A 26,735-nucleotide genomic window follows, 5' to 3' on the forward strand; every position below is an offset into this window, starting at 1 on the left:
TGTATGGCTGAATGGCATGAATCTCTGAGCGAACACTGCACAGCCAAGATTTGGCTCATGTGACTCCTGTTGCTATTCTCCATGCATTCATCAGGGCTGGTCGCACAGGAAACTGGCTGCTATCTACAAGCTCTTAAGGAGATGTTACCTTTTCTGGCTGCTTCAGGACATCACAATGTATTTTGAACAAGTTTGAATGAGGAACATTAAGGCGGTTGGTTGTCTGACAAGAGGTCGGGTTGTTTGAACAGTCGATAAGTCTTATATGGTTGCTGTCCATCCCAGCATGTGGAGAATTCAACATTGCCATGAGAGAAGTGACCTGCACAGCCTTCAAGACATCAAGCAAGCAGTGGTCCATAAGGACAGGTCAGCTGCTAGGATGGACCAGATATGCCAAGAATGTGCAGATCATCCTGAACTACTCTTCTGAACGAAAACCCTCCCGGGATTTGAGGGAACTGCATAGTCTGTTATATGGAGTCATAGCTGACAAGTCTGAATGTAGAAAGAGCAGTCAGTTGGTCATGCCATAACCTATGCAGGGCAAATCGATAGCAGAGCACACATTCCGCAAGATAGATCAGGTCACCACACTTGCTGCCTCAACTTACATTGCCATTGAAGGAGAACGTCTGGAGATTGACCCTAAACAGTTGTTCCAGCGCCTTGTTGTGGCAGGAACAGGGACTGTTAACACAAAAACCTTGTTCACATCAGGGGGGCAGTCAGACCTTAGAGTATATATATATTTACTCTATGAGTCAGACAGATATTTTGTGAAGCCATAAGGAAATCGGCATTTCCTGAAAATTCATATAATGGCCTGTTAGCTCCATAGGCATGTATTTGGGCCCAACTTCCGACCCGACTGTATTACCTTAATAAACATGGTCATGAATACTTTCTGCTTCCAGTCACTAGTTTAAAGTCTAATTTCTAATGTCATAATTTTCTTTTGGGAAAATTATGGTCCCATTTATTAAAAAAAATACCATAAAGTCGGGTATGTTCTGAGGGGCGTGGCTACCGTTACAATCTATGGGGATCCCCCACCCACTCTAGTCAAAATAAAAACCAACGAAGAAGAAGGGGGGAAGTCCCACCTCGTTGTCTGGGCCAGCATGGCTCAGCTGGGCCCAAACGGATCTAGAAAGATGGCGACTTACAATTCAAGGACTGACAGGCTTCATTTTACGTCCATATCAGACCCGGAGAACGCTTTGTCCATATTTTTTTTTACAGTCTATGGTTCACATACGAGTTGTCAGCTTACCCCACAGCTCTGTTTAATAAGTCAATGTCCAGATGATGTTGTCTACGCATGGTTGTCTACGCATGGTCCCTGATGGTGGTGCACACAGGTGGTGTCCAGGTTGGTCTATCTGCCTCCTGAAAGTCTCCCACCTTACCACCTACTAGGCAATTTTCTTGATCCAACCAAGTGGGACTGGTTGCTCCACAAAGGCCAGCATGTGGAGAATCTCAAGCCAGTGAGGATGCAGAGGGATGCTGCTTCAGCATCCTTACTGAAGGTATTCAGATGCAACTGCCACGGCAAGTGCGACAAAAACACCTGTTCCTGTCGCAAGAATGGACTGCTGTGCACCCTTGCTTGTGGTCACACTTTGACACGCTCTTGAATGGCTGGACAGAGTAATCACACAAACAGAAAGCCTCGCCAGTGGCCACAACGTTGGCTGGACAATCTGGAAGTCACTCAATAGACTGCGTGTGGAACAGGGGAGGTGCAAAGCACTGATGAAAGCCTGGAACTACACAACAGAAGACCCTTGCGGATGTCGACCAGTAGGCCTACAGAGTACAGACAATGTCCCACCTACTGGAATGTGCCGATGCCCCCCGGTGCAGTCCAGAAGACCTGGCAGAACCCACATCAGCTGTGGCCTGTGCCCGATATTGGCAGAACGACATCTGAGATTGCTACGGACTCGAAGAAGACCAAAATTAATAAATGGCCAAAATGTCAATACAATTAAAGTAAAAAAATGCTATAAATCAATTATTGGACTAATTCTACTGTAGGCTATGTCAAGCATATTCCTATGCTACTTAGTTTCAGTCCAAGCACATACTGCATTTCATAGTAGTTAAAGCATTGCAACAGTTAATTGAACTTATCGATTGAATAATTAATTTTATTTTAACTCACAACACATAGCAATGTGATGTGTTGTTAACTTGCTTGTTGTTAACAGGCTATGCTATTTTTCTTAAACATTGTGCAACACAGAAGAGAGCCTATGGGCCATATTTTGCGTGTCTTAAGTACCAGGTCTTATTACTTAACTTAAGACCTGGAGGCGTGGTAAATGCCATTTGGCTATTCTGAGTGGCCAAACAGCATTGACCATGCCTCCAGCCAGGTCTAAAGTTAAGTAATAAGACCTGGTAATCAGACTAATTAATTCAGCTTCTAAAAAACAATTTGTAAATGTTTCATGTTAATTTGTTGATACTAATATAAGAAATAAAAAATAGTAATAGTAAAATAGTAAATTTTAATAATAAAAAAAGGAACAATAAAATAATCACAACGAATAATCAATAGATATGCCCCCCTAGAACTGCTCAAAGGCTACAAGAAGCATGCTGGGTTTCTAAGATGTCTTCACATGGTATGAGTTATTTGGCCAAAAATGTTTTCCTGCCTTAATGCCTGCTCATGCAGTAACAGAGATTTCATTCATTACATATAAAAGTCACCAATATTACAAGCCTTACAAAAATATTTTTAATGACAGGTTTTATCCAATAGATGGCAGCATAAGCCTGGATATTTAAGTAATTTCAAATTGTTCAAGGACCATAATTTCTTTCAATTTTGTTATGTTCATATTTTGTGTTCTACTCCATGTGATATGGACAGGCCTGTACCAAATGACAGGCCTGTACCAAATTCATATGGTGATATGAAATAATAATAATAAAAGAATAGTTTAATGGAAAATATGAAGGTAAATAAAAAATGTTTTATATCCCAAATGTCCTACAGGGGGAGCAATATTAAAATAAATCTGAGATCCCCGGTCTACAAATGTGGAATTTCACACCACAGCAGACAAAGCAAGTCACATCACTGTTCACAATATGTAATTACATGATTTAAACCAGCTTTGGGGATGCACCCACACAACTCACCAGTCACTGAATCTTTCAATTTGTTGGTTACTTCTTTGGTCTTTCTCTGTAGGCTATGTCACTATATGGCCTACTTGTAATCCTATTTCAGATATTATGTAATCTTGACATATATACAGTAGGTACTGTAGGTCATCCAATTGCAAGAATCCGTATGAATTAGTGACGTCAACATCACAAATGGAAGGAAGAGGGGTAGCCTATCCATCTATAGGTTTGTATACTGTAGCCTAGTTTAATCACTTATAACAGGATTAACAGTAAGGTTTTCAACAACAAGAGCAAATCACAGCAATGTGACATTGTGATGATTTCTATGACTTACAAAACTTTTGTGAGAGTTAAGTCACAAAACGCTCTAGGTTGTCCAGAAATACAGAACTGACCGATATGCCCATATATGGGGATATACAGGGTATGGGCATATGACATCAGGGATCTACTTAAATAGTATTCAACAGGCCCTAGGCCTATTGAATAACTTGGCCTAATTCATGCAGTTGGCATGGTGAGAGCAACCATCTGAGGGCAGCACACCCTGGTGTCATATGCATGGAAGTGTGTTTTTATGCCAACAAAGAGGCCTGGTGGTGTGCAAGCTGCTGACACAAACATGGACAAAACCTCCCATTCTCCTCATATTGTCTCCGTGTCCGGACCTGGGAACTAGTTTACACAAAACATTTACATCACAATGACATGTTAATCCACCAACAAAAAAAAAAGCTGTCACAGCTTCCGTCCATAGCGTGTTTACTGCAGTCAATGTTAATTAGTCAATAATGTGCAATAAATTGGCTTGATTTTAATTCTGACAAGGTGTTGACATGGTGTGGGGTCTGACACTGCATGATTGATATGTAAGTAACAATGAGGATTGCATGCTGGTTGAACATGTGTTGCAACGTACGAACAATACAAGGCAGCTCAGAGAGTACAACAGAGAGAGTATTGAAAAAATAAAGATTTTGTCATTGATGTTCTTATTGAGTGATAAATAAAACAATTGTCAAATGGAATTTCCCTCTCAAGATTGAAAAGCATAATACAGTGAGCATTCCACTGTTGCCAAACATGTCAGTGACGAGTGCGACGACTGTGTCAGTTATTGACTTTCCCTTACACACATCGAAATGGGGGGTGGATGGATCCAAAAGGCAAATTGTAGTGTGGTGCTACTTTTTGCTTTGCGTGTCGTTTTCCATTTCACTGAGGTAAACGGTAAAGTGACATAATGCTGACTCAGCATTGCTGAGACAGCAGCAGAGAACAAATTAAGTAGGCTACACACAAAAAAGTAAGGAAACAAGAGGGAGGACATGAAACTAAAAAATATATACCAAAAAGGAGGAATTAAAAGTAAAAATAAATAAACCTTTGACGTGAGAAAAGATTTTCATATGGGTTTGAGGACATGGCCCTAGATGGGAAAAGAAAAGGAAGTAAAACCTTCAAATGACTTTATGCACAGTGATATAGGCCTACTGTATACAGTATAGTAGGCCTAGCTATTTTTCAGAAACCGAATTATTTTAATTGCCAGGAATGTTTGCACATAATGAGTGTTGTGCGTATTAAACTGAATCAACTGTATAGAACCATTTTCAATGATTTACAACTATTTAATAAAAATATAAGTGTTCGGGGGGAAATGAAAATGTTGAAAAACACAAGGGCCATTTAAACATATGAACAGTAAACCGAGATGTGGTAGGTGTATTCTACCTACATCCCTCGATCTCCATCATCCCTTGAGTTTGTTGGGTCACTCAATGACAGCTAATTAATGCATTGATTGTGTTAATGAGGACCAGGTCTTCTCTCTAGTCTCTACACTGGAGATTACGTTTGATCAACATTATGCCTACAGCGTTTATTTCTTCCCCTCTGTTCAATAATGTCTGCACCATGTCCCTGGAGGGCACAGAGCGCTGAGAGAAAGACAGACCGACAGTCACACCCTATGCGTGACTTCACTGAGCTGGCAGTGCTCCGTGTATCCTGCCCATTCCAAAAGGGAGGGAGGGGTTAAGAGATTTATGAGCTCACTCCAGGCAGGAATAACAACCCTTACAGTCTCATAGACGTGTTCCACATCACACCAGTCGTTTCCCCCAAGTTGCCCGAAGTTGATTTTATCCTCCAAACACGGCAGCTGGAAGCAGTAGAGAGCAAACACACTGCAGATCATCAATGCAAGCAATTAGCTAGGAATATACTGTATGTAGTTGAACTTAAGTGTGGTTAAACTTTGGTCACTTTGTAGGTCAATTTAGTCTTCAAGACACCTAAAAAGCCAACCATAAATAACATAGAATTAATCAGTTTTGGTCCTAAAATGCTATAGAATTTGTCTTATAGAATGCTGCTATAATTTCTCCCTATTAATGCATAACAATTTGGAAACGCAAAGTACCAGATGTAGACAGGATCATTTTCAACGGGATAGTGGCTACCAAGGAGGGAGGTGTAAATTAGTACATCAGAGAGGGAAACAACAGACCACCCTTCCTGTCTGTGTATGCGTGCAAGTTGTGTGTGTGTGTGTGTGTGTGTGTGTGTGTGTGCGCGCGAGTGAGAGAGAGACCATACATCTTCAGAGGTTCAAACATGGTGTGTATGTTGGGGTAAGGGGTGCATGGTTACTGGGAGCTAGAACCAGCAAAAACAGATGTTTTCCGATACTTTAAAGTGAATGCACACACACACACACACACACACACACACACACACACACACACACACACACACACACACACACACACACACACACACACACACACACACACACACACACACACAGTGTCAGTCATAGGGCAGAAACAGACCACCAATTCATGCCACCTGTCCTCTCCCTTCTCTCAAACAATCTAGGCCCTGTAGGCGTTAAAGAGAATTGGCTAAAGAAAGACATTAATTTGCTTTAAAGTCAATCAGTTTATTGCTCTTTTGCATATCCGTCACGTGTGCAGTATTGTATAAATGTTGTGGTCCATGTCCATGTGAACACTGTACAGAACTGTTGGCTTTACTTTGTAACAGACATGCTAGGTCTGGGTCAAAGCATTTCCCTATACTGTGCCAAGATAAAGAAGGAAGTCAAGTAAACAGGCGATTGTGAGAGTTTGAAGTGATGGATACTGCATTTAGCACGCCTACATACACTATTTCTACTTATACCCATTAATGCATGCTTACGTGCACACCACACACACACACACACACACACACACACACACACACACACACCAAGACCATCACAAAAAGACAACAGAAAACCCTTCACACCACCACAAAGTTGATCCCTCCCACCATTTTCAGGCCCCTCCTCTTCCTGTGGGAACAGTTGTGTTAGGATTTATGACCCTGGTTACCACCCCTAGAAACCTCTCAGTGTCTTTGCTCCTCCCTGGGTGGACAGGCCATCATGTTATCTGCACACTTCCCAGTGAACCCAAAAGCCTTTATATTATAGTTACTTCTCGAGATCTCAAAGAACAGGGTGGATAGTGTATATTCCACATTAGATGTGCTCCATCTATGCCATAGATAGAGCACATCTAATATGGAATATACGCTATAATAGATTCTACCATGGTGTCTGGGAATGCGATGCCAGGCAGTCAACCATATTAGGGCTTAAACAGCATCTAACCTGTACATTTTATTTCTGTTCACTGAGGATTACTAAGAGAAGAGTGTAAAAGGTCCTGCAATAAGTGAAGGCAGTGCAAGTGCTGTTGTACAAAAAAAAAAAGGAATGATTATTTTAAGTCACTTTATGACTGATTCCTAGTATTCTCTGTGCAAAACATGGGTAAGAGGGGTTAAGTCTATTACTCATTTAATGTTAGTAGTACCACAATATCATCATAAATCATAATCAACTTCAAAAATATGTATCTTTCCTTTGAATTAACTTGTGAAAGTAGAATCCTCTGATGCCGTATGAATGTCCATTTGCTGAGAGGGTAGCACTGTAGGATGCATAGTTGGTCGTGAGAAAGGCATTTGTCAGCGTTTAAAAAAATATACATACAAATATAGGTCAATGCCTTGCCTGCTCTGTACAATACAAACTGCATTTTTATGTGAGCTATCATTTAATGCAAAAGTTGACAAACGCACTCAAGCTGTCAGTTTCCTCCTCTTATATAACATCGATGGGGCTCATCGTTACTGGGGTATACTTGGGAGCCTGTCCGCTCTGCCTATAAACAGGCCGCAGTGGTCCATGCTTCATTGCTCCGAAATGCAGAGTTCGGTCGCCATTATCAGACTAAAACAGAAGTCAGGTCACATCTCCGCAATCAGCTGGATTCTGCTCCAGACAAGAAAAAAATAATTAAGGCAGCAACTTCCCCTCCAACACAGTCGAGAGCTGGGCTTGTTTCACTCCTGCTATCAGGTCCTGGAAGTGCAGAGGAATGGGCTTTCACTATCTACCTCCATGCCACATCTCCAGAGTTTAGTCAGTTGGACCGGTCCTGCCGTGCCCTGACCCTCTGGCTGAGAGATCAGTGGACCGCCCCGTTGTAGGACTTGCCGTACATGTTAAAGTCTGTCTCTACTGAGTGGGTAGAGATGGGCTGCTTGTAGAGAGGGTTGGAGGCCTGGGGAAAAGTGAGACATACAGTATAATGTTAGATGACACTTAGTGAAAATGAAAAAAAAATATATAGCAGTTCTACGAGCTGTTGTGAGATTGTAGATCAGCTATTTTTGGCAAAGAGAAAGAAAAAAGGAGGGGACAATGTATAGAGTCCTGAAGAACCAGGTCAATGAACTACAGGTAAGTGATTAAGTAGTTAAACCCTAGCCTCGATACCCAGGCTTTCATTTCGTCTGCGCGAAAGATGAAAGCCTGGAAAAAGCCGTGGGCTGAACCAGTCTAAAAGTGGGAGTCAACCCTTCCGGGTGGGCGTCGCTCTAAATGATGTGACGTAGCGCTGCACTAGGGGGGAGAGGAGGGGCCGGGGGTGACGGACAGATCGATGAGATCCAATCAGGGTGCGCGCATTTCTGAGGCGCGACCCGCCCCTCTAGACCAGAAATGTCTCTGTTTACGTCAGGCTAGTTAAACCCTATACTTCGTAGTGTGACAATTAGCAAAAACAGCTGATCTACAAGCTCAGTGCGTGTTGCAAAAATTCTGGATTGCAGTTTTAATACAATCCATGATGACAATCCATGATCCACTAAATCCCTTTGTCAGAAATAGACGATGTACAAGCTGTTGCATTGTGAGCTTGTAGATCTGCTGTTTTCACCAACTATTTGCCCCAGAGTAAGGACAGTATGGTTCGTGTGGCTACAATTATATTCAATTTCATCATCGTTCCGGCTTGCCGCTTTAAAAAACAAACGGAAACAAAACAACAACTGACAGCTCTAGCAGTCCAAGGGGCCTGATGCTTTCAATCAACGCATGGTGTTTACGGATGTGTCAACGGATGTGTCACATATTATGTTCTGTTCTCACTGATAATTATTTACAGCCATAGACCGCACATCAGATTCTGCTGCTGTCCCAATCCACAGAGAGCCATGGATGTGAGGGATGTGGTCCACATGTGCCTTAGTTTTAGACCGCAATGTAATGTATGCCCTTAAGTCAAAGTTGCACAGTTTTACAAAGACACAGACTTATTTGATCATAACACATCGTAAAATATCATACTCGTGTGTCTCATTTTAAGCGGTGTGTACCTCGCAATTGGAGCTGGTACGTTTCGCTGCAAATGCAGCTTACTAGAAGAGCATTGCATATAAACCTAAGTAGCAGCACCCGAGATGAGGGCAGAAATGTTTCAGATGTCGAGATTAGCAGGAGGGACATCCTCACCATCTCGTATCTCGCGCGGGAACGTGCGCTCTGGAAGCGCGCAAACTCTCGTCGGTCGTGGATGGTGATGACCAGCTTCCAGGCTGCCAACAATACGATGCCCACCAGCAAGATGCTGCCCACCACCGCTAGCAGTACGGTCATGGCATCAGGTGCTCCGCCACACTCTGTGAGAAGGTGGGCAGACAGGATGTTAGCCCATTCTGACCTGAGATCAGATTCATACGAGGTTTCCACTGGACACACACTGGTCTGATTAACCAATTCTGACCTGAGATCAGATTCTAAAAATGTCAGTCGCTCTTCGATTTTTCAAAAATAGCAGACCTACAAGCTCGTATCGCGCCACTCGGTGGCGCGATATGAGCTTGTAGATCTGCTATTTTTCAATAGCTAAAGCATAACATGATGCTAACACCAAAATGGGTGCCCGTTCAGAATGGGTTAGAAATCAGGAGTGGGCAATGTATCATTATAATCATATCAATATCGTGATACGAGACTAGATACAGTATCATCTGGGATCTTGGATGTCACGATATCATGATACCTATGGGTGACATGCACGGACAGATTTGGCACCTTTGGGTGCTTGGACTTGGACCTCAATGGAAATAAGCCACTGACTTTTTTTGCATCTATCCTTTTGATAGTGGTGTGACAATGGTGTATGTCAGACTCATTTTACGAGTGTTATATGTTTTTAACTTTTTATTATCAATAAAGAGCTCAAAGTCAACAGTGTGTTTTCTCCTGATTTTAATACGGTAATTAAGCCTTGTTTTATAATTTCAAAGAATTTGTGAAATAGACGATCTGCTATTTGCAAAACAAATTCAGACATTACATTTTTTTATATTTTCACCATATGATTTGACCAAACTATCAGTATATTAGATTTTTTCCATATTGCCCAGCCCTGTTAGAAATATTAGCCATAAATGAAACTGGGATAGCCTATTTAGTACAAATCAGCCAAAGGAATGTTTCAACTAATTTCACAGGGTCTTCTGTTCACCCCCTCTCTCCTTGTTGTGAGAACTAACAGTATTGGGAGCTCTGACCTGGCTCTTTGAGAGCTGTGAGGACGGACTGTCCATTGGCGTGCTCAGAGTACGTGAACTTCATGACACAGTCGTTCTCCGTCTTGTACAGACAGAGCACAGCGCCGGGGTCCTCGGATTCTGAAAGGAGACAGTATGGGAGAAAGAGAGTTTCAATCACGGCTGCTTTGACGAGAGGGAGAAATAGAGGGACAGAAGAGAGAAAAAGGAGAGAACAAGAGGGAGAGGATGGAGAGAAATTGGGAGGGGGCAAGCCAGCTCTGATTTGAGAAAAAGGAAAACACTTTATGGAGTGTCCACATTTCTTTCTTGTGAAGTCACTATTGGGAAGTGAATGCCTTCCCTGGTAGGGAAACCGAGGCTTTCAGTTCTATCTAAATCAAATATAATATCTGAAGCCCATTAGGGATTGTGAGGTCAGCAGACTCAGCCTGGCCTGACCCCCCCCCCCCCCCCCCCCCCTCTCCCCCCTCTAGTCTATTTTGTGCACGATGTTTCCGGAATGTACATGTGGAGACCATTAAGGGCAGTCAGATGTCTGAATGGGGAATGCAGTGAAAAGCTCATATCTGGGCCAGGGGCTGGCGGGGGCAACACGGAACTGTCTGAAAATAGTTTTAACTGGACTAACATTCACCAGCACCACGGTCTCTTCTGTGCTCGACTGCATCACAGTGCATTTACATAATTTAGTACTATACATTCCCAGACATTAGTCGAGTGTTCTCTGCTGGGCTGGGAGCAAAGTAGATTTTTTTAGGAGATGCCAGGACTTATAGAAAAATTGTTTACAGTCTGGACTCTGAGAAGTCTGACACTCTGGAAAATTTGAACATTTAAGGGCGTATTAAGCAAAGGAAAGGAAACGGTGAGACATACCACCCCTGAGAAGGTGGATTGAGGTATTCATTAAATTGCCGCTGCAGCCAAATTTTTGCATTTCATTGCAGTTTTCAGCTGTTCCATTTAACTTATTTATCATGCATAGTACATTAGGGGACACATTTTTATCAATATAATTTGTTCTTGTACAATAATGTGACACTGTATAATGCAATTGTTTATTTGTGTTGCTGTAATTAACACTTCTTTCACCAATGATGTTTGCACAGCATTCCGCAGACAATTTAGATCATTCATCACCAGTGTGAATAAAGCTTGCTACATGATCTTCAGAAATAGTATAGTAATAATAATAAATTAAACGCTGCTAGTGTATGGGATAGGACATTAAATACAAAATAATGCTGTATGTTGGGAATCCAGCTGTTGAGATGAAGCCTTCTGCCGTGCTGTGCACCCTCCTCATCTCTTCACTTAGTTATCGAGCAGTGCTCATATATTGTACTGCCCAAGTAGTTAGTATAATCATATTATAACTATTGTTATTCCTGTCCATAGAGAATGCGCCAGCCATTGTTTTCGTCAAATTATTATTTGATTGCAAAAGAGGACCCTTAATTAGTTCCAAGTAAAAACAACAACTTTGCAGTAATAAAACGTAACGAAAAGGCCTACTTAAGCAGTTGAGGGCAAATACTTCAATGGTGATGGCCAGTGAGCACCCAAATTGTACCCATGACAACCCAGCTCAGCTCAGGACTCCAATAATAGATTTATTCTGGTGGTGGTGGTGGTGTTGTTTTCTAGTTTTTTCTCAATGCAAGTGCAACCAGGTTTTTAAAAGTGGCACTTGGGGGACAAAGCTTAATAGCAGCAGGTAGAGTTCGCTGTTTGTTTAGTGGGTGGGGCATACCACCTATAGAGGGGAAACGAGGGAGGAGGGGGAGCGCACATAGAATTTCATACTTTAATGGGCTGCGTTCTTTGAACCAAATGAGGGGTTTGGCCTACACTGCCTGTTATTGCACCCTATCTCTGGGAGTGAAGATGTCCTTGGTGCCATAGACCAAAACCCACCACATAATAACATAAACATGAGGACAACCGCCCACTGTGCACAGGGTGTACCCTCATAACTAATTATAGAGATGTGTGTGACACGTTTCAATGTCTTCATGGCTGCCAATAGACAGGCCTTATAGTAGAGGCAATCTAAGAAAAAGAAAAAGGGGGTCAACCGAAAAGTAATTGCAACACAAAGTCTTTCAGGTTTTTTCTGTTTCATAAATATGTTAGTAATAACAAAGTCCTAAAAAGTCCAAATAGGTGACACAATTTCTCATTGACGCCCATGTTAAACAATGATTTAAACATGTTTTCTTGTATAATTTTCACACAAAAGGTTCAATACTGTCCACAATCAAACATAAACTGTGTTGGATGTAGTGCAGCTCTCAAAAAACTTAACCCTTCAGTGCCATTTCTGTATATTATGCATGTTTATGCACTCCGTTTTCATATTAATTTCATTATGTGAAACACTTTATGCTGGATTTTCTGTATGAAAGTGAAATATATAATAATAATAATAATAATAATTATTATTATTATTATGTATTCTCTTCAAAATGTTTTTATTGAAGCTATTTCAAGAATTTCCCCCTTCATATCCCAATTTGATAAGTGAGCCAATTCCCCGTTCCCCAGCCTCTCTACTCCATTTCTAATAACGTTCCCAATAAGTAATTGTGTGAAGATGGCCTCGGGTCTCTGAAACTCAGGCCGTCAATCTTCTTTTCACCTGACAGTGAAGGTTCTCACTAGAGAGGGTGTAACCGTGTAACAGGCGCCCTGACCATGTGTGGGGGTCATCACTGCATTATTATTATATTTAAAAAAATGTAATAGGCTATACTAATTCTAAACCCCAAAACAGTATATGCTTTATTCATTAACTGTCAAGTACATTTTTATTGTGGACCACATCTTAAGTTGCTGAGGACAATGAAAATCCCTGATCTGCATTATGCTTATCTTCATCGTGGAGATGCTGTCAAACTGCAGCTTCACTCTACAGACCAGCACAGCAGGCTCAGAAGTCTGCAGAATAGTGTTCCCTTCTCTCCCCAATGATCTGTTTAACATCTACATGACCTATACGGGATACAACATCTATGTCTGTATCTGGTTACGTGGACAACCTAGCCATCATGAAAGTGAGGACGCTGGCGTCGACTGTTCGCCGCTTCACCTCCCAATGTATGAATGAATGAACCATTGTAAGCGCTTTGAGTAGGCACATAGTGCATAGAAAAGCGCCATAAAAATGCAATTCATCATGCTGTGATGACATGTTGGTCATCACAGCATGATGGCTAGGTCGCTAGGTTTGGAAGCAAAGACAACAGAGTGGCTGTAGCTGAATGGGCAAAGAGCTTGCCTCGGAAGCAGAAGGTTTGATTCCCGGACCTGGTTTAGACCTTTAGCTAAGCCCCGCCCTCTCCTCATGGGTTGGACACTTTCAAGTCCATGATGTTTACACTTTAAATACTGGTTCATTTTTGGAAACAGACCTTCAAAATCTCTTCCAAATCCGTCAACAAGGCCTGCCGTATGCACTGGAAAATTATGTGCGCGACATTTTATTTGGTGGAGAGGTTTGTTTAACCCATTTTATGCTAATATGCTTAGCTGTGATTGGACCATAGCAGTTTGGGGAGGGGCTTAGCTAAAGGTCTGAGGGGTCCCTATGCAATACACTTCTAACAGGATCTAACAGGTTTCATTATTATTGAAGGTGGTAGCCTACCTCCGGAGGTTGAATCTGTAGCTCAGCATTGGAAAAATCAAACATGTTTGTTGACAACAAGTGCCTGGAATTCGAGTAAGCCCCACCTCAGCGTACATCTAGATAGGACACTGTCCTTCAAGCAAGAAGAAGTTAAGACACTGGATTTACAAATATCCACGCAAGCCCTGGATCTTCTCTGCAGCCAAATGCTACGCTAGCCAAATGCAGCACCCCACTCAAGTGCCGAAGACCACATGTCAAAAATGTTGAGGTTGCCATCAAAAACTCCCTCCACATCATAGCTGGTTGCCTGTAGCCCACCCTGTGTTCAACCTGCCAGTCCTCATGGGATGACACCAGGCACCGACAGGAGGCTGCTACCCTCGCCCTGGCAAGGAAAGCCCAGAAACATGACTGGAACATCCTGCATGCTACCACAACGACAACAGCACTTCCATGCAGACTCAAGCCCTGCAATGCCTTCAACGAGGCAGCATAAGAGATGCTCCGTTCTATCCCTGAGGACCTGTCTATCAATGCATGGCTGACGAGATCTTGGAAGCAGGAGTGGGAGACGGCTGGGTCCACACAAAGCCATCATTACTACCCAGGGGATGCCATCACAGTTGAAGGCAATGGACCCTCCTGAACCACTGGGGCTGAATGTTTCAAATCATCAATGAAGTGGGGCTTGGCATAAGCCTGCCTCTTCGACGTATATAGGACCAGAGGGCTATTTGATGTTAAACTGGACATCTGACAATACATCAGATCCCCTTGAGTAGCTTGAGTGGTGGTGCCACTATTGGACATATTGGATGTGGTCCACAGTACATTTATAACACAGTTAAAGTTAAGTTCCCATTTGCATTTTGTGGTTTAGTGATACAAAAATCACACCCGTGTGAAGTGAGGGGCGCTAATATGTTAAAGTCTAATGTTGATTAGGTGATGTAATGGTGATGTAAAACAAACGGTGCCAACACAAACTAACTGAACATAATATAGCCAACAGAAAGGGTCTTGAATGTTTTTAGTTTTTCTCTCCCACAAACGGCATCTAACACAGTTTCTGGTTGATTGTGGAAAGTTCTGAACCTTTTGTGTGGAAATTAGACAAGAAAACATGTTTAACATATAATTCAGCTGGTGCATGTGGACACAATAGTGGCGTATACTTAGCAGCTCAGTGTGTGAGTCTGTGTGTGTGTGTGTGTGTGTGTGTGTGTGTGTGTGTGTGTGTGTGTGTGTGCAGTGCACGCAAGCAGGGATTACTGTAACACATCAAAGGCGTGAAATGTCCTCACGTTCACTGAAATTCCTGAACGCCATACTGAATTTTGGCAGGGCAGAACCACAATAATGGTGAAATGGCTAATAAAAAGTGACAGTGGAAGAGCTATGTAATGCTTGGAGTGAAACTGTTACAGATGCCACAGATGTGAACACTCTTCTCTGCCTGCCTGCCAGCCAGCTGCTGCAGTGTGTGTGTGTGTGTGTGTGTGTGTGTGTGTGTGTGTGTGTGACACACGCATGCACACATGTAAGAGTTCTACTCACTGAGGGTTTCCACAGTGATGATTTCATCCTTGCACAGGCGCTGGCAGGTCTGATTGTCAGCGAGACGCCCAGAGTTGAAAATCCTGCATTCGATACACTCCCTAGAGGGCAGATATTAAATAATAATAACCATGTTCATCTTTCATTAAAAGTTTAAGAAATAACTCCACATTTAATTCAATTTAATCCACACATGCACACCATTTGAAGCCGAAAATCAAAAGCAGAATTTACATATGCGCTTCTGCTGCCAGAAGACATTTTACCAGGGTTCAGGTCACGCTTCATTCTGTGTCGTCTACTATCCGCCAGGTTAACAAATGTGATGTTCAGAGGAGGGAGGGCGGTGAAGACCCCATCTTGAAGGTTAAGGTCAGGTCAAGGGTTAGAGATCATTCCTTACAGATAGCCGTCTACCATGGAAAACCAGAGCCATGTGTGTCTATGGGATGGATTGAATACATAGAAGCCATTTCTCTTAGGCTTGATTCCTGAGAGGCACTGCAGCCCAACCTCAAAAGATTGTCTGGATGAGTGATGAGTTAACACGAGAATGCGACCTTTCATTTCTCTGTCACAAATGGCAGGCAAATGCATCTTAACATCTCTCTCTTAAGGGCTCCTTCTCTTCAAAGTAGAGATAGTTCTATCAGTGAGTTGTTTTGGCTTCATCCTTGACCCCGGAACTGCGGGTGACGGTTTGACTTTTGTGATAGTCATTCCACGTTCCAATAGTTCTGCCTTCTTTCAAATGCTATGAACCTTTTGACCCATCTGCCAATAATATGAATAAGCATGACTCTCTATTATAAACCTGAAAAAGCTTAAGACTCTCCTCCGGCCAATGTTTTGTTACCGTTACTCGCGTAATGTTCGCACCAAACTGCACACGGTTGACATTTTTGAACCATAGGTCATGTTGCTAGGGTTCCAGTCATGGCAATGTAAAATGAAAGTAACATGTAAGAGCATAGGGGCATGGGGTTGTAGCTTGGGCCATCTGTTAATGTTGAAGGTCACCGGTTCACCTCCCGGTCTCGTTTGTTGTAGTGACCCCGAGCAAGACACTCTGGGACACGACCCAACTGCTTCCCCAAAGCACTCGTAACCATCTGAGCAGACATCAGCTAGGTGAAGCTGAAACTCAATTTCCTCCATGGGAAAATCATAAGCCCTGTTTTCCCACATACTTTGCTCCCACCCCTCTCCCTCTTAAACATTTTAGTAATATTACAGCTGTTTTAATGAGATGGTTGGGCCCGGTTCTGGAACCCAACAAGTGGATTCAATCTTGGTTTCATTGGGATACACACAGCAACACCATATGCTTTGTATTTGCTTTTGACTATAGACCGATTCACAGAGGGGTGCCCTGGGCGCAGCCATTACTGAGGTGTAATACATGGAGCAGGTGCTCTGTAGACCAGGTGTAGCTAATCAGTGCTGCTGCACTTAATGGTACACCTCAGTAATGGCCGCACCCAGGAAACCCTCTGTGAATCGGTCTATAGATTCAAAACAAAAGTAGAAAGTATATTCTGAAGAAAAAAAAATGTGTTAGTTAAGTAAAAAAACAAACAAACATGCACATTCAGAAAATATTAATTAATTTGGCGACCACTCGAGGGGTTGGCGTCGCGACCCACATGTCGAGAACCCCTGCTGTATATGCGTTCATACGAGGAATCGGGACTTGAGCTCCATTACCTTTTAGTGCCACAGGCGTCGGGGCAGGTGGGGCATTTTTCGCAGGTTTCTCCGAAGGCCCCCGGCTCCGTGCACTGGCAGTGCCCGCACACACACCTGCCTCGCCCGCTGCAGATCTGACCGTCGTCTGAAATGCAGTACGACGTCTCCGTGGAACAGTTGCAGTTGTCACCAATGTAGCCGGCGTGGCACTTACACTCCCCACAGTGGCACTCTCCGTGGCCTGGGAAAGGAAGGAAGGAAAAAAAAACCCTTCAAACGTTACTCTGCCTCCGACCGTCTCTTCGAGCCAACTGTTAGCTGTCTGTTTATCTGTGTACATCATACCTCAGTGAGAACAGAACAACACTCCTTACAGTTTCAGATGTCCTATACACATCCTACCTTGTAATAGAACTGACTCAACATATATTATTCCGAAAATAAAACCCTAGGTGGACACATAACACATACACACATAGTTTACTTCAGGGATTCCTCTTGCCCGACCACAGGATCTGCCATGAGTTATTATTACCACCGTCATAATGACCATCCTATTTTCTCAAGACTTCCTGTCTGAGGAAGAGCCTGTTAGTTGCTATTTTTTTATTTGAATCCTGAAAGTTGTGGACAGACGATATATACTTGTTTGTACCATGAGAAATAACAAAATGATGTGTCGTGATATTGCAGAATGTAGATCTGCTATTTTCAGCGAACGTTTGCCTATTACATGTCCAGAATAGGGATGCTAGGGTTCATGTGGTTATAATAGAGGCAATGCTTCAGGCGGGGCGTGAGCCGTGTAGCCCTTATTGATACATCGATTCGTTTCAGTTGTCTATGTGGTTGTTCGTCGCACTGCACACGCTCTAGGACAAGAGGAAGCCTTGACAGATAAGACGGCAGCTGTAATCGGGGGAAGCATTGCTGGACAAGCGCTTTTCCACGCCAGTTGCTTCCCAAGACCCTCCACAAAGAACGCATTCATTAAGACATTATCACAGCTGGCAAAAGTGTAGATTGCGGGGAAATGGGGCACGCGACATGAACATCAAGACAAACACAAAGAATCGCAAGCTAGAAAACGTGTGAGAATTCAAGGTCTATATGTGGAGGAGAAGCGATTTTGCAGCTTGCAACAGGTAGGGAAAAAGCCTTAACATTGCCCTTATGTTCACATGAAGCTGTGAGATGATCAACCTGTAGCAATAGGACTGTCACATCCTAACCAAATAAACCCTGTATTCTATACTTCGTCCTCTCCGTTTTCCCCCTCTACAACAAATATCTCCGGTGAAAAGTTTGTAGATCTGCTATTTCCATCACATTTTCACCAATTATGAAATTCAGAATATAGGAAAAACTCTATTGCGACCTGAAAAAGTTCAGAGAGAGCCCCCGCATCCTCAGAGCGTTCTACAGCAGCACCAAAAGAGAGTGTTCTGACAAGTGGCACCACCGCCTGGTTCGGAAACTGCACCGCTGTTGAACGTAGAGCACTGCTGAGGGTGGTGCGAAGTTGCGAACAGTGCAGTGCATCGTGGGAGGGGAGCTCCCCCCCCCCACCCCTCCAGGAAATACATGAGACGTTCCGTGGCTATTGGCTAAGGCTACAAGTATCATCAGGGACATTCACCACCCCCAGCCGCAGCCTGTTCATCCCGTTACAGGAACATCGGGAGCAGTACTTTGAACGGTTTTTAGTTATCAGCAATTAGACTGCTGCACAAGAGCTAACTCTGATGCACAGACTGAACTGATTCACGTGTGTGTGTGTGTGTGTGTGTGTGTGTGTGTGTGTGTGTGTGTGTGTGTGTGTTGACAATAAAGATTGATTCTTCTGATTCTCATTCCGATAGGATTGCTAGGGTTCATGTGGTGGTCATATATACTTGGCAGTAAAAAAAACACACTCAGGTCAGATCAGATCACAGTATTCCCAGGAGCTGCTGTTAAAGTACAGGAAATGTCTCCTTTATAGAGGTTAACACCTCTGCGTAACGGTCATCTCACTAAAAGGTGCATACACAGCACTGCAAAGGTGGATGGTCTAACCTTCTGGAGGGTGCTAATGAAATCCAGGTGTTAGCCTGCCTTCAAGTTTACGGTAATAATGGACAGCGAATTCTGCGTGTGTAAGGGAGGAGACTTGGGTCACTTGGGTTAGCGTAAGCAACAGGGGGGCGGTGCCGACTGCAGCATTCTTCCCACAGCGGCATGTGTTTCATTCATTGTCTGTTCGTTGTTGATACAAATAGGCATACACTGACCGCATGGAGCCAGTATGAGTAATTTGTCTGAAATAGGACATAAAACATCACATACAGCGTAAAAATGCATTACAGCAATGCCAATAGTTTTATATCGTGATATATTGAAAAGAGAAGAATTTGGCACCGACAGAGAAGAATTTGGGTCGGTCACAAACTCCATCACCATTGTGAGTAAATGTTCTTTTTGTTCATCGGACAACAAACAGATTGTGGTGACACTGTCAGCCAAGCTGATAAAGAGTCAGATGATTTGTTTTATAATAAATACAGCTTTCAGTGATGTATAATAATAATGTTTTTAGACAATAATGTATTTTTTGTTGTTTTGGTGAGGGCTGCTTAAAACAGTTTGACTGCTGAAAACGATTTACCAGACTTTTAATCAACCCCCCTTCACTGCCGAGATTGTTGTATTACCTTTAGAGCATACGCTGAATTATTTGGGCTTTTAATCCGCGAAAATCGAGCGAAAAAAGCTTCCTCTGTTTGTTATGAACGACCGCACCACCCGCCATCTTGGTACACCCGGAAGACGCAGCACAGGACCCTCCTCCATGAGGCGTTGAACCCCATTCGTTTGCATTGGCCTCAATTTCCCAGAAGCCCTAGCAGCCCACAGCATGTGACGATTTCCGGTTTCATCGTCAAAACAAATGCATCTACTCTCTATCTCCGTGGCGAAGACGGATTTTCTATTTATTTTTTACATTACGGCGGATTAAACACATAAAACAAAAGGCGCGTATGTCCGATATGGCAGCGACATTAACCTGGAGTAATCCATTCCCGGCACGGAAACTGTTTAAGGCCTTAACTTCCCCTCGGGGATGAATAAATACCTACCTTCTTTTTTTAAAGATTAGTTTTCTTTGGCCTTTTGCCTTTGATTGATAGTTACAAGTGAAGATAGACAGGAAAGAGGGAGAGAATGCAGCAAAGGTCGTCATGAACGGGACTCGAACACGCAACCTGCTGTCAGGCCAGAGCCTATGTGGCATGCGCCTGGACCACTAGGCCAGCGGGCGCCCAATAAATACCTGCCTAACTAAATTTAAACTAAGCAGTATGTTTGCAAGGGAGATATACCATTGCAGACATTTTAAGACTGTTGACCAGGGTCCACCACGAGTCTATACTACTGATAGGCCCCTTACTGTCCCACCCGCAACACCACATCGCTTTGTTGAAAATAGTGAATCTACAAGTGGCATGCACAGATAGACAATTAGACACTAGGGGGTACTAGAGCACCCCCTGCCCTTTTGGCAATGTGCCCTTTTGAAAGAAAAAGAAAAAAAACCTTCTAATATATTATTTAGGCCCCAAAATCTCATAATAAATAAATTAAGGCAACTGGCTGGTTCCACGCGCTGCACAAGGTGCCCTTTTTTTCTTCACTTGAGCACCTGCCCCTCTAAATGTCTGTGCACGCCACTGCACAACACATGACACTGCAATGAGCTTGTAGATCTGTCATTTTTGTGACAGCTGTTAAAATATCCTTTATCATTCGACATTACTTCTTGTGGTAGTGCAAAAGAAGCAGTGCGGTAATGGTGGAGAGCCTTCTTCCAGGTGCAGTTCCAGAATGTTCAGTGTTCAACAGGGCTGAAACCTGAGTCACAAGAGGGCCACAGATCATCTGTACTCATGGGTCACAGATCATCTGTATACTCATGGGTCACAGATCCTTCTTTCTTTACTCATTTCAGGTCCAGCGAACCGTCATTCAGTGAGCACTGAAATCATGGATAAAAGCATTTTTATTGGGAGGATAAAAATTGAGAGAGAAATGCGAGATTCAAACGTCTGTTTTACCCTCTGTGTGGCTCAGCGGTAAACGTATCAGGAAAATGCTCATCAGGACTTAACCACGCCACAATCTTGCGTTCAATGTACTTTGCACCGTTTGCTGGATTTTTTTTATAAACTACCCATTATTTATCCTTGAGGGTGAACTTTTTGGAGGCTAAAGAAATACATTGTGCTGTCTTTGTGGCCTATACAGTATATAACATCTAAAACGTACAATTTATGTAAGAAGATTGCGCAAGATAATGACCAAAGATACAGTATACGCTCTGTTGGTGAGCGGGTATTTACAGGTTAAAGACAGCTGACCTGGCAGTTGGGTCATTGTTCAGAGCTCCGATGGCCTGAGGGAAAAGGCGCTTTATGTGTCTCTCTGTATAGTGGCTTTGTGACAACGAGTGGCATGCGTGGCATTAGGGCCTCAGTCAGTCACACAACCAGGCCTGAGAATGTGTCCTGAACAGGGGGCACTGCTGCTGGGATATCCACTGGTTGGGATGCAGGCAAGTTTTGTCTTGACAGTTTGGAGGATAAAAGAAGTTCAAGTGCTGCTTCTTTGTCAGATGCTCACTGTCAAACAAGTCATGACGAGCTGTTAACATACCTACACATTCTGCTCATATTGTCGCTGTGTGTGTGTGTGTGTGTGTGTGTGTGTGTGTGTGTGTGTGCGTGTGCAAGTGTGCATGTGGATATTGTTAAGGTTGCCACCCTTGACAGCCAGAACACTAGGCTGTTTTTCGCAACATGGATCATGTAGTCATTGTGATAACCATAACAAAATTTAACTGTTTGACTTTGAGTTGTATTGCTGAAGGTTTTCCAACCATGATGTGTGTGTGAATGTAACAGAGGAGAAATAGACTGTGTATGATTTAAATTTCAGGCAGCTATCTCTATTTACATTTATCCACTACACCTTTACTGTACATGCTGATTCAGCAGAGATATTTCCATACAAATAGATAGAACCATTCCCCCCATTCACTCGCCTATACACTACACTACAGTATGGCCCTGTTGTATTCAATTATGGTAAATAACCGGAAAGCATGATCCCATGTCCTATAGTACAGAATAGTACTGTAATTTGATCTTCTCACAGCAAAAAAACCTCATTCACAACATTGAGAGACTGGCACCTCGCCAAGAGAGAATTCGCAGCACTGAAGCATGCAAAAGTCTGACAGGAATCTAAAGCTCACATTCCGTAATCATCACAACATCTTGAAACAGATGTTTTGTACAAAGTAGTGCAAAACATATTTTCTTAGTGAGCTCTATAAGTCAGCTAATTTCTTTGTGGGTTATTGTCTGGTCATCATGACATGGCGCGATGGTGAGGACAAACACGGTGGATGGATGGTAAACACAGCTGTTTGAGGGGTGGAATGTGTTCCTTCCCCTATTCCCCCTGTTCGTCTGTCATAATGACGTTGCTCACAGGCCTCTGGGGAGCATTGTCCAGTAGCCTAGCCAAGCAACAAATTATTGTAACACGTCATTGTACGGCCGTGGAAAACGTGTTATTTTCGCGATACGCTCATACGACAAGGTATAACAACAGCAACAGCTTTGCACATAAACATCCAACAATGATGTCAGAAAAGTAAGAGGGAGTGACCGAGGGCACAAGGGAATGAAATACTCAACAGAATGGAATCAAGCCATGAAAAGAGACTTGGCCTGCGCTGTTTGTTGTGTGTTCTCCTGTGCTGCGGTAGGCAGGCTCTCCCTCTATTCAGTAGATATAGGTCACTGAGTTAATTCATACCTCGCATCAGTGCTGCTGCACCATGTAAACATCAGCGTTGAAAGAGAGAGAGAGAGAACACTGAAAAGGACTGACAGGGCTATCATAACTCAGAGCCTAAACTCCAGATGGCCTCAGACCAAGTCCAACCCATCCAGACACAAATGTATAGTATGGTCTAATGGCATTGCCCTGCTTTCAGTTCTTCAAACACATGTACCTAAACTATTGTCTTCATACAAGCACACGGCAAAAAGCACACACATTATGCTCGGAGGAGTTTTACTTGGCTAGTGATGAGCATTCCCAGGCCGCAATGCACTGGCCCCCAGAATGTGTAAGACCGAGTGAATTATAGGCTCTCTGTATGTTTGAGTACGTCTCGTCGTCTGGCATTATGTAAGGATAAATATGGAATCTAGAGCAGAGTTCAGCTTTCTGAGCCAAAGCAAGCCAGAACATATATATTTACACATTATCATCATCATCATCATCGTTGCCCAGTGCCCACAGTTTTAAAACCAATTGTACAGTACACTGAGCAAAGTGACAGGCCCATGTTTAGAAGACAAGAAGCCAGGCCATTAGTAGAAGCGACTGACAATGGCATATCAATGAGCAATGAGAAGAAAGTGGCTTCAGAATAAACAGGAGAAAGTAAACCCACGCAGCATGTTTTACAACAAGCCCACAAAATAAACTATAGTCCAATCCAACCACACTCTTACATTTCCAAATATGTCCTGCTTGCCACTTCAGAATGTCTAAAGAGTACTTGACTCATCATAAACTCATCTCGTATGGAAAGAGAGAGAGAGTGAGAAAGAAAGAAAGAAAGAGAGAGAACTGTCTAGTAGTTCAAAGCATAATGCTGATGCTTAATTTTTAGACACCATCTTACAACTACAGGCTTCACCCTCTTGATTGAAGATAATTCACTCAACTCTCCAGTTGTACCGTTCATTGTTCATTGGTAACAACATCAGCCATTGGGAGGGTGTTTGTCGCATCCACATTTTAGTCTACAACTGAAAAAGTTACATAATACCAGAACAATAATGGTAGTGAGATTATCTACATACAGTGTTTACACACAGACCAATGGCCTCTCAATCTAAACACATTCCAAGAAGACACAGTTTTCCTATATTTACATTAAGACTGAATTCTTTCTCTGGACTGGTTGACCCCCACAGAGCTGCAGGTCACCGGGCTGCCCTGAAGAACTCGGCAAACCCTCTTCCTGAATTCTTGTGTGACGCTGTGAGTGAGACTACATGCAGATGAGGGAATGTTGGTGTGATGCAGTTGGGCGACATGCAGGGGGAAGTGTTGGTGTGATGCTGTGAGGTTAAATGCAGAAGGACTGGCACGCTCTGTTATGTGAATAGAAGCTCCCCTCTCCCTCTCAATGTTGACAGAGAGAGAGAGAGAGAGAGAGAGAGAGAAAAAAATACTTCCTCGCTGGCAGCCACAGAGCCAACTATGTCCCAGAGGTGTGTGTGTGTGTGTGTGTGTGTGTGTGTGTGTGTGTGTGTGTGTGTGTGTGTGTGTGTGTGTGTGTGTGTGTGTCTCCCTCAGGTCTCTGTCATAAGAAGCATACTGTAGCTGTGCTTCCTGCTGTCAGCGGGGTTGGAGGAGAAGAAACAAAACAAAACAAAACAGTACTTTGAATATTTGGAATATTTGTGGTGTGCTTGAATTAGGCTAGCAGGGTTCACATGTGGAATTTGGAAGGAAATCTACTGCCCAACCAACATCTCCTGATTTTGATTTGACTGCCAGGTCCTAAAATATCATACCATGGTTAGAATTAGTCCTTGAGGTTGCATCGGAAAAAATAAAATAAAATAAAAAATAATAATGATTATATATATAAAAACTTTGAGAGATCATAATCATGTCTGAACTATATACATAATATTTTTCTTTTTGAACCACATCACAAAGAGTTGTTGTATACCAGACTATAAATATACCATTTAAGTAGTCTGGGTGTAGTTGGTTCTGGTCTGAAATTTAATAAAAAGGAACAAAATGAGAACTGGTGGGGTTCTTTGAACATTAATTTCAGGCAGGCTAGGCCTAGATATATCTATTGTAGCAGAGCCGGAGCGTCCCTCCCAGAGCCTGGGAAGACTTGAGTTTAATGAAGGCTGTGACAACAGAACACAATGTCACCAAAAACCACATGGCTTAATTATACAGTAGGCTGCGGGATTAGATTATATGTGTCGTCAAGACTCTTTGGTCATAACCTCAAAGTGTTAGCTCAGACAACTTCGTGTTGTACTAGTCTGACAGAGAACAAAGGTAATAAACAACAGACCCCCATCATGCTTTGCGGGAAAAAACGTGATCTGTGGTCCGTGCTATGCTAAAGTGGCTAGCAGTTTACATTGGCAGGGTCTCCTTTTAAGGGTTACAGTCTTTGTTGTGGGCGCGCGCCACACACACACACACACACACACACACACACACACACACACACACACACACACACACACACACACACACACACACACACACACACACACACAGAGATAATTCAGATAAGACTGCCAATTGAGGGATGGAAAAGCAAAGCGATGCATTCAAAACAAAGATAAAACCTCAAAAACAACTGACGGAGGCTTTTAGCCTTGACAAATCTCAGAGTGTAAACAAGCACTCCTCAGCTGCTTTTTACTTCAGCTCAACACTTAATGGCACCCAAAGCGCCACACTGACAACACAAGGAAAATGCATTTTCGTAATGTTACAGACGTCTAGATACTTGTTTTGGGACATGAATAAAACATACATGTAATTTATTTTGTTTTCCTTTTAGGCTTTGTAAATAAAAATTGCATAGGGCAGATATGACGCATAACTGAAATCTATAAAGTAATCAAAATAAACAATGTATTATGACCAAAATAGGCCATATCCTTAATAATTTAACACTTAAAATACCAAAAATAGCCGATCTACAAGCCCGGAAGCCCCACAACGCATTGCGATGCAACGCCTCTTCTCTGTTGTCACTCATGTACTGCCTCTGTTTGGCTCAAACATGGAACTAATCCTCTTTCAGTCCAAAAGGCCATCAACACATACTCACATTCAGGAGATAAGAAGAGAGACACAACAAAACAGAATCTTCTGTCCGTCTCAAAACGCCCAAGGTCATCCCCAGTCTGATGCTACTCTGCTGCATTGGAGGGAAATATGCTAGTAACGTGGAGGACGTGGGAGTGGTAATAAATGTCATTCAGTTTTAGTATTCCTATTTAGTGGACTAACCCTAACCCTTTAGGGAGGGTCAAACAAAAGAAGTGCAGTCAGACATAGTCAGTCAGTCAGTCAGTCACTTTTATGATTAAAAGTGGATGATACAATGTGGAACAGTGCCATCCGTTTTGGAGGCAAAAAGAATGCTGCAGCAACAACATCTGCTCAGATCATCCAGGCCAGATGTAGCAAAGCTGGAGCTTCCAGCAGCTCACAGGAAAACAGAGAAGCAAAGTGACGAGCTGATACACGGACTACTTCCATGAGCTCCTGTAAAGTTCATCTGAAACGCAAACGACACTAGCTGTCTCGCCTGTGCACACGCAGACACGCAAATGCACACACATTTCTACAACCTAATTGACCACTGCCCTTTCGGTTCCTTACCCTCACCTTAACCACACCACACCCATGCATAAATGTACCATTGTATCAATCTTTTCATCATTGTGCTCCATCACACCTAGGCCCACTTGGGGATTTCCTCGAAGAGTTGGATACTATGATCAGCTCATTCACGGAAGATGGCACTCCTCATTCTACACGGTGACTTCAACCTACTCATGGACAAGTATCTTCACGTTTCTTCTCTCCTGGCCTCATTAAACCTTTCCTTATCTGCAGGGGCGGACTTACCATTGGGCTAGGGTGGGCTACAGCCTGGGGG

The 26,735-nt window shown here is 43.0% G+C and overlaps 1 protein-coding gene across 2 annotated transcripts in view; it reads right to left on the reverse strand.

Moving 5' to 3' along the window:
- Window positions 1–3,959: 3,959 nt before the first annotated feature.
- Window positions 3,960–26,735, reverse strand: part of itgb5 (integrin, beta 5) — a 54,625-nt gene continuing 31,849 nt past the window's right edge. Inside the window, exons 12-17 of one of the 2 annotated variants that reach the window (XR_014570003.1) lie at window positions 16,973–17,195; window positions 15,266–15,366; window positions 10,072–10,191; window positions 9,008–9,174; window positions 5,579–7,775; window positions 3,960–5,503 (exon numbers count right to left, since the gene is read on the reverse strand). Coding sequence is in view for 1 of the 2 variants with exons in the window: in XM_083777420.1 (XP_083633546.1) it covers window positions 7,680–7,775; window positions 9,008–9,174; window positions 10,072–10,191; window positions 15,266–15,366; window positions 16,973–17,195 (707 nt within the window). In the remaining variant the exon portion in view is untranslated. Of the gene's footprint in view, window positions 7,776–9,007; window positions 9,175–10,071; window positions 10,192–15,265; window positions 15,367–16,972; window positions 17,196–26,735 lie in introns of both variants that reach the window. The other variant, XM_083777420.1, reaches the window with a different exon arrangement.

The sequence above is a fragment of the Protomyctophum parallelum genome, assembly GCF_964188405.1.
Source record: "Protomyctophum parallelum genome assembly, chromosome: 11".
NCBI classification, from domain to species: domain Eukaryota; kingdom Metazoa; phylum Chordata; class Actinopteri; order Myctophiformes; family Myctophidae; genus Protomyctophum; species Protomyctophum parallelum.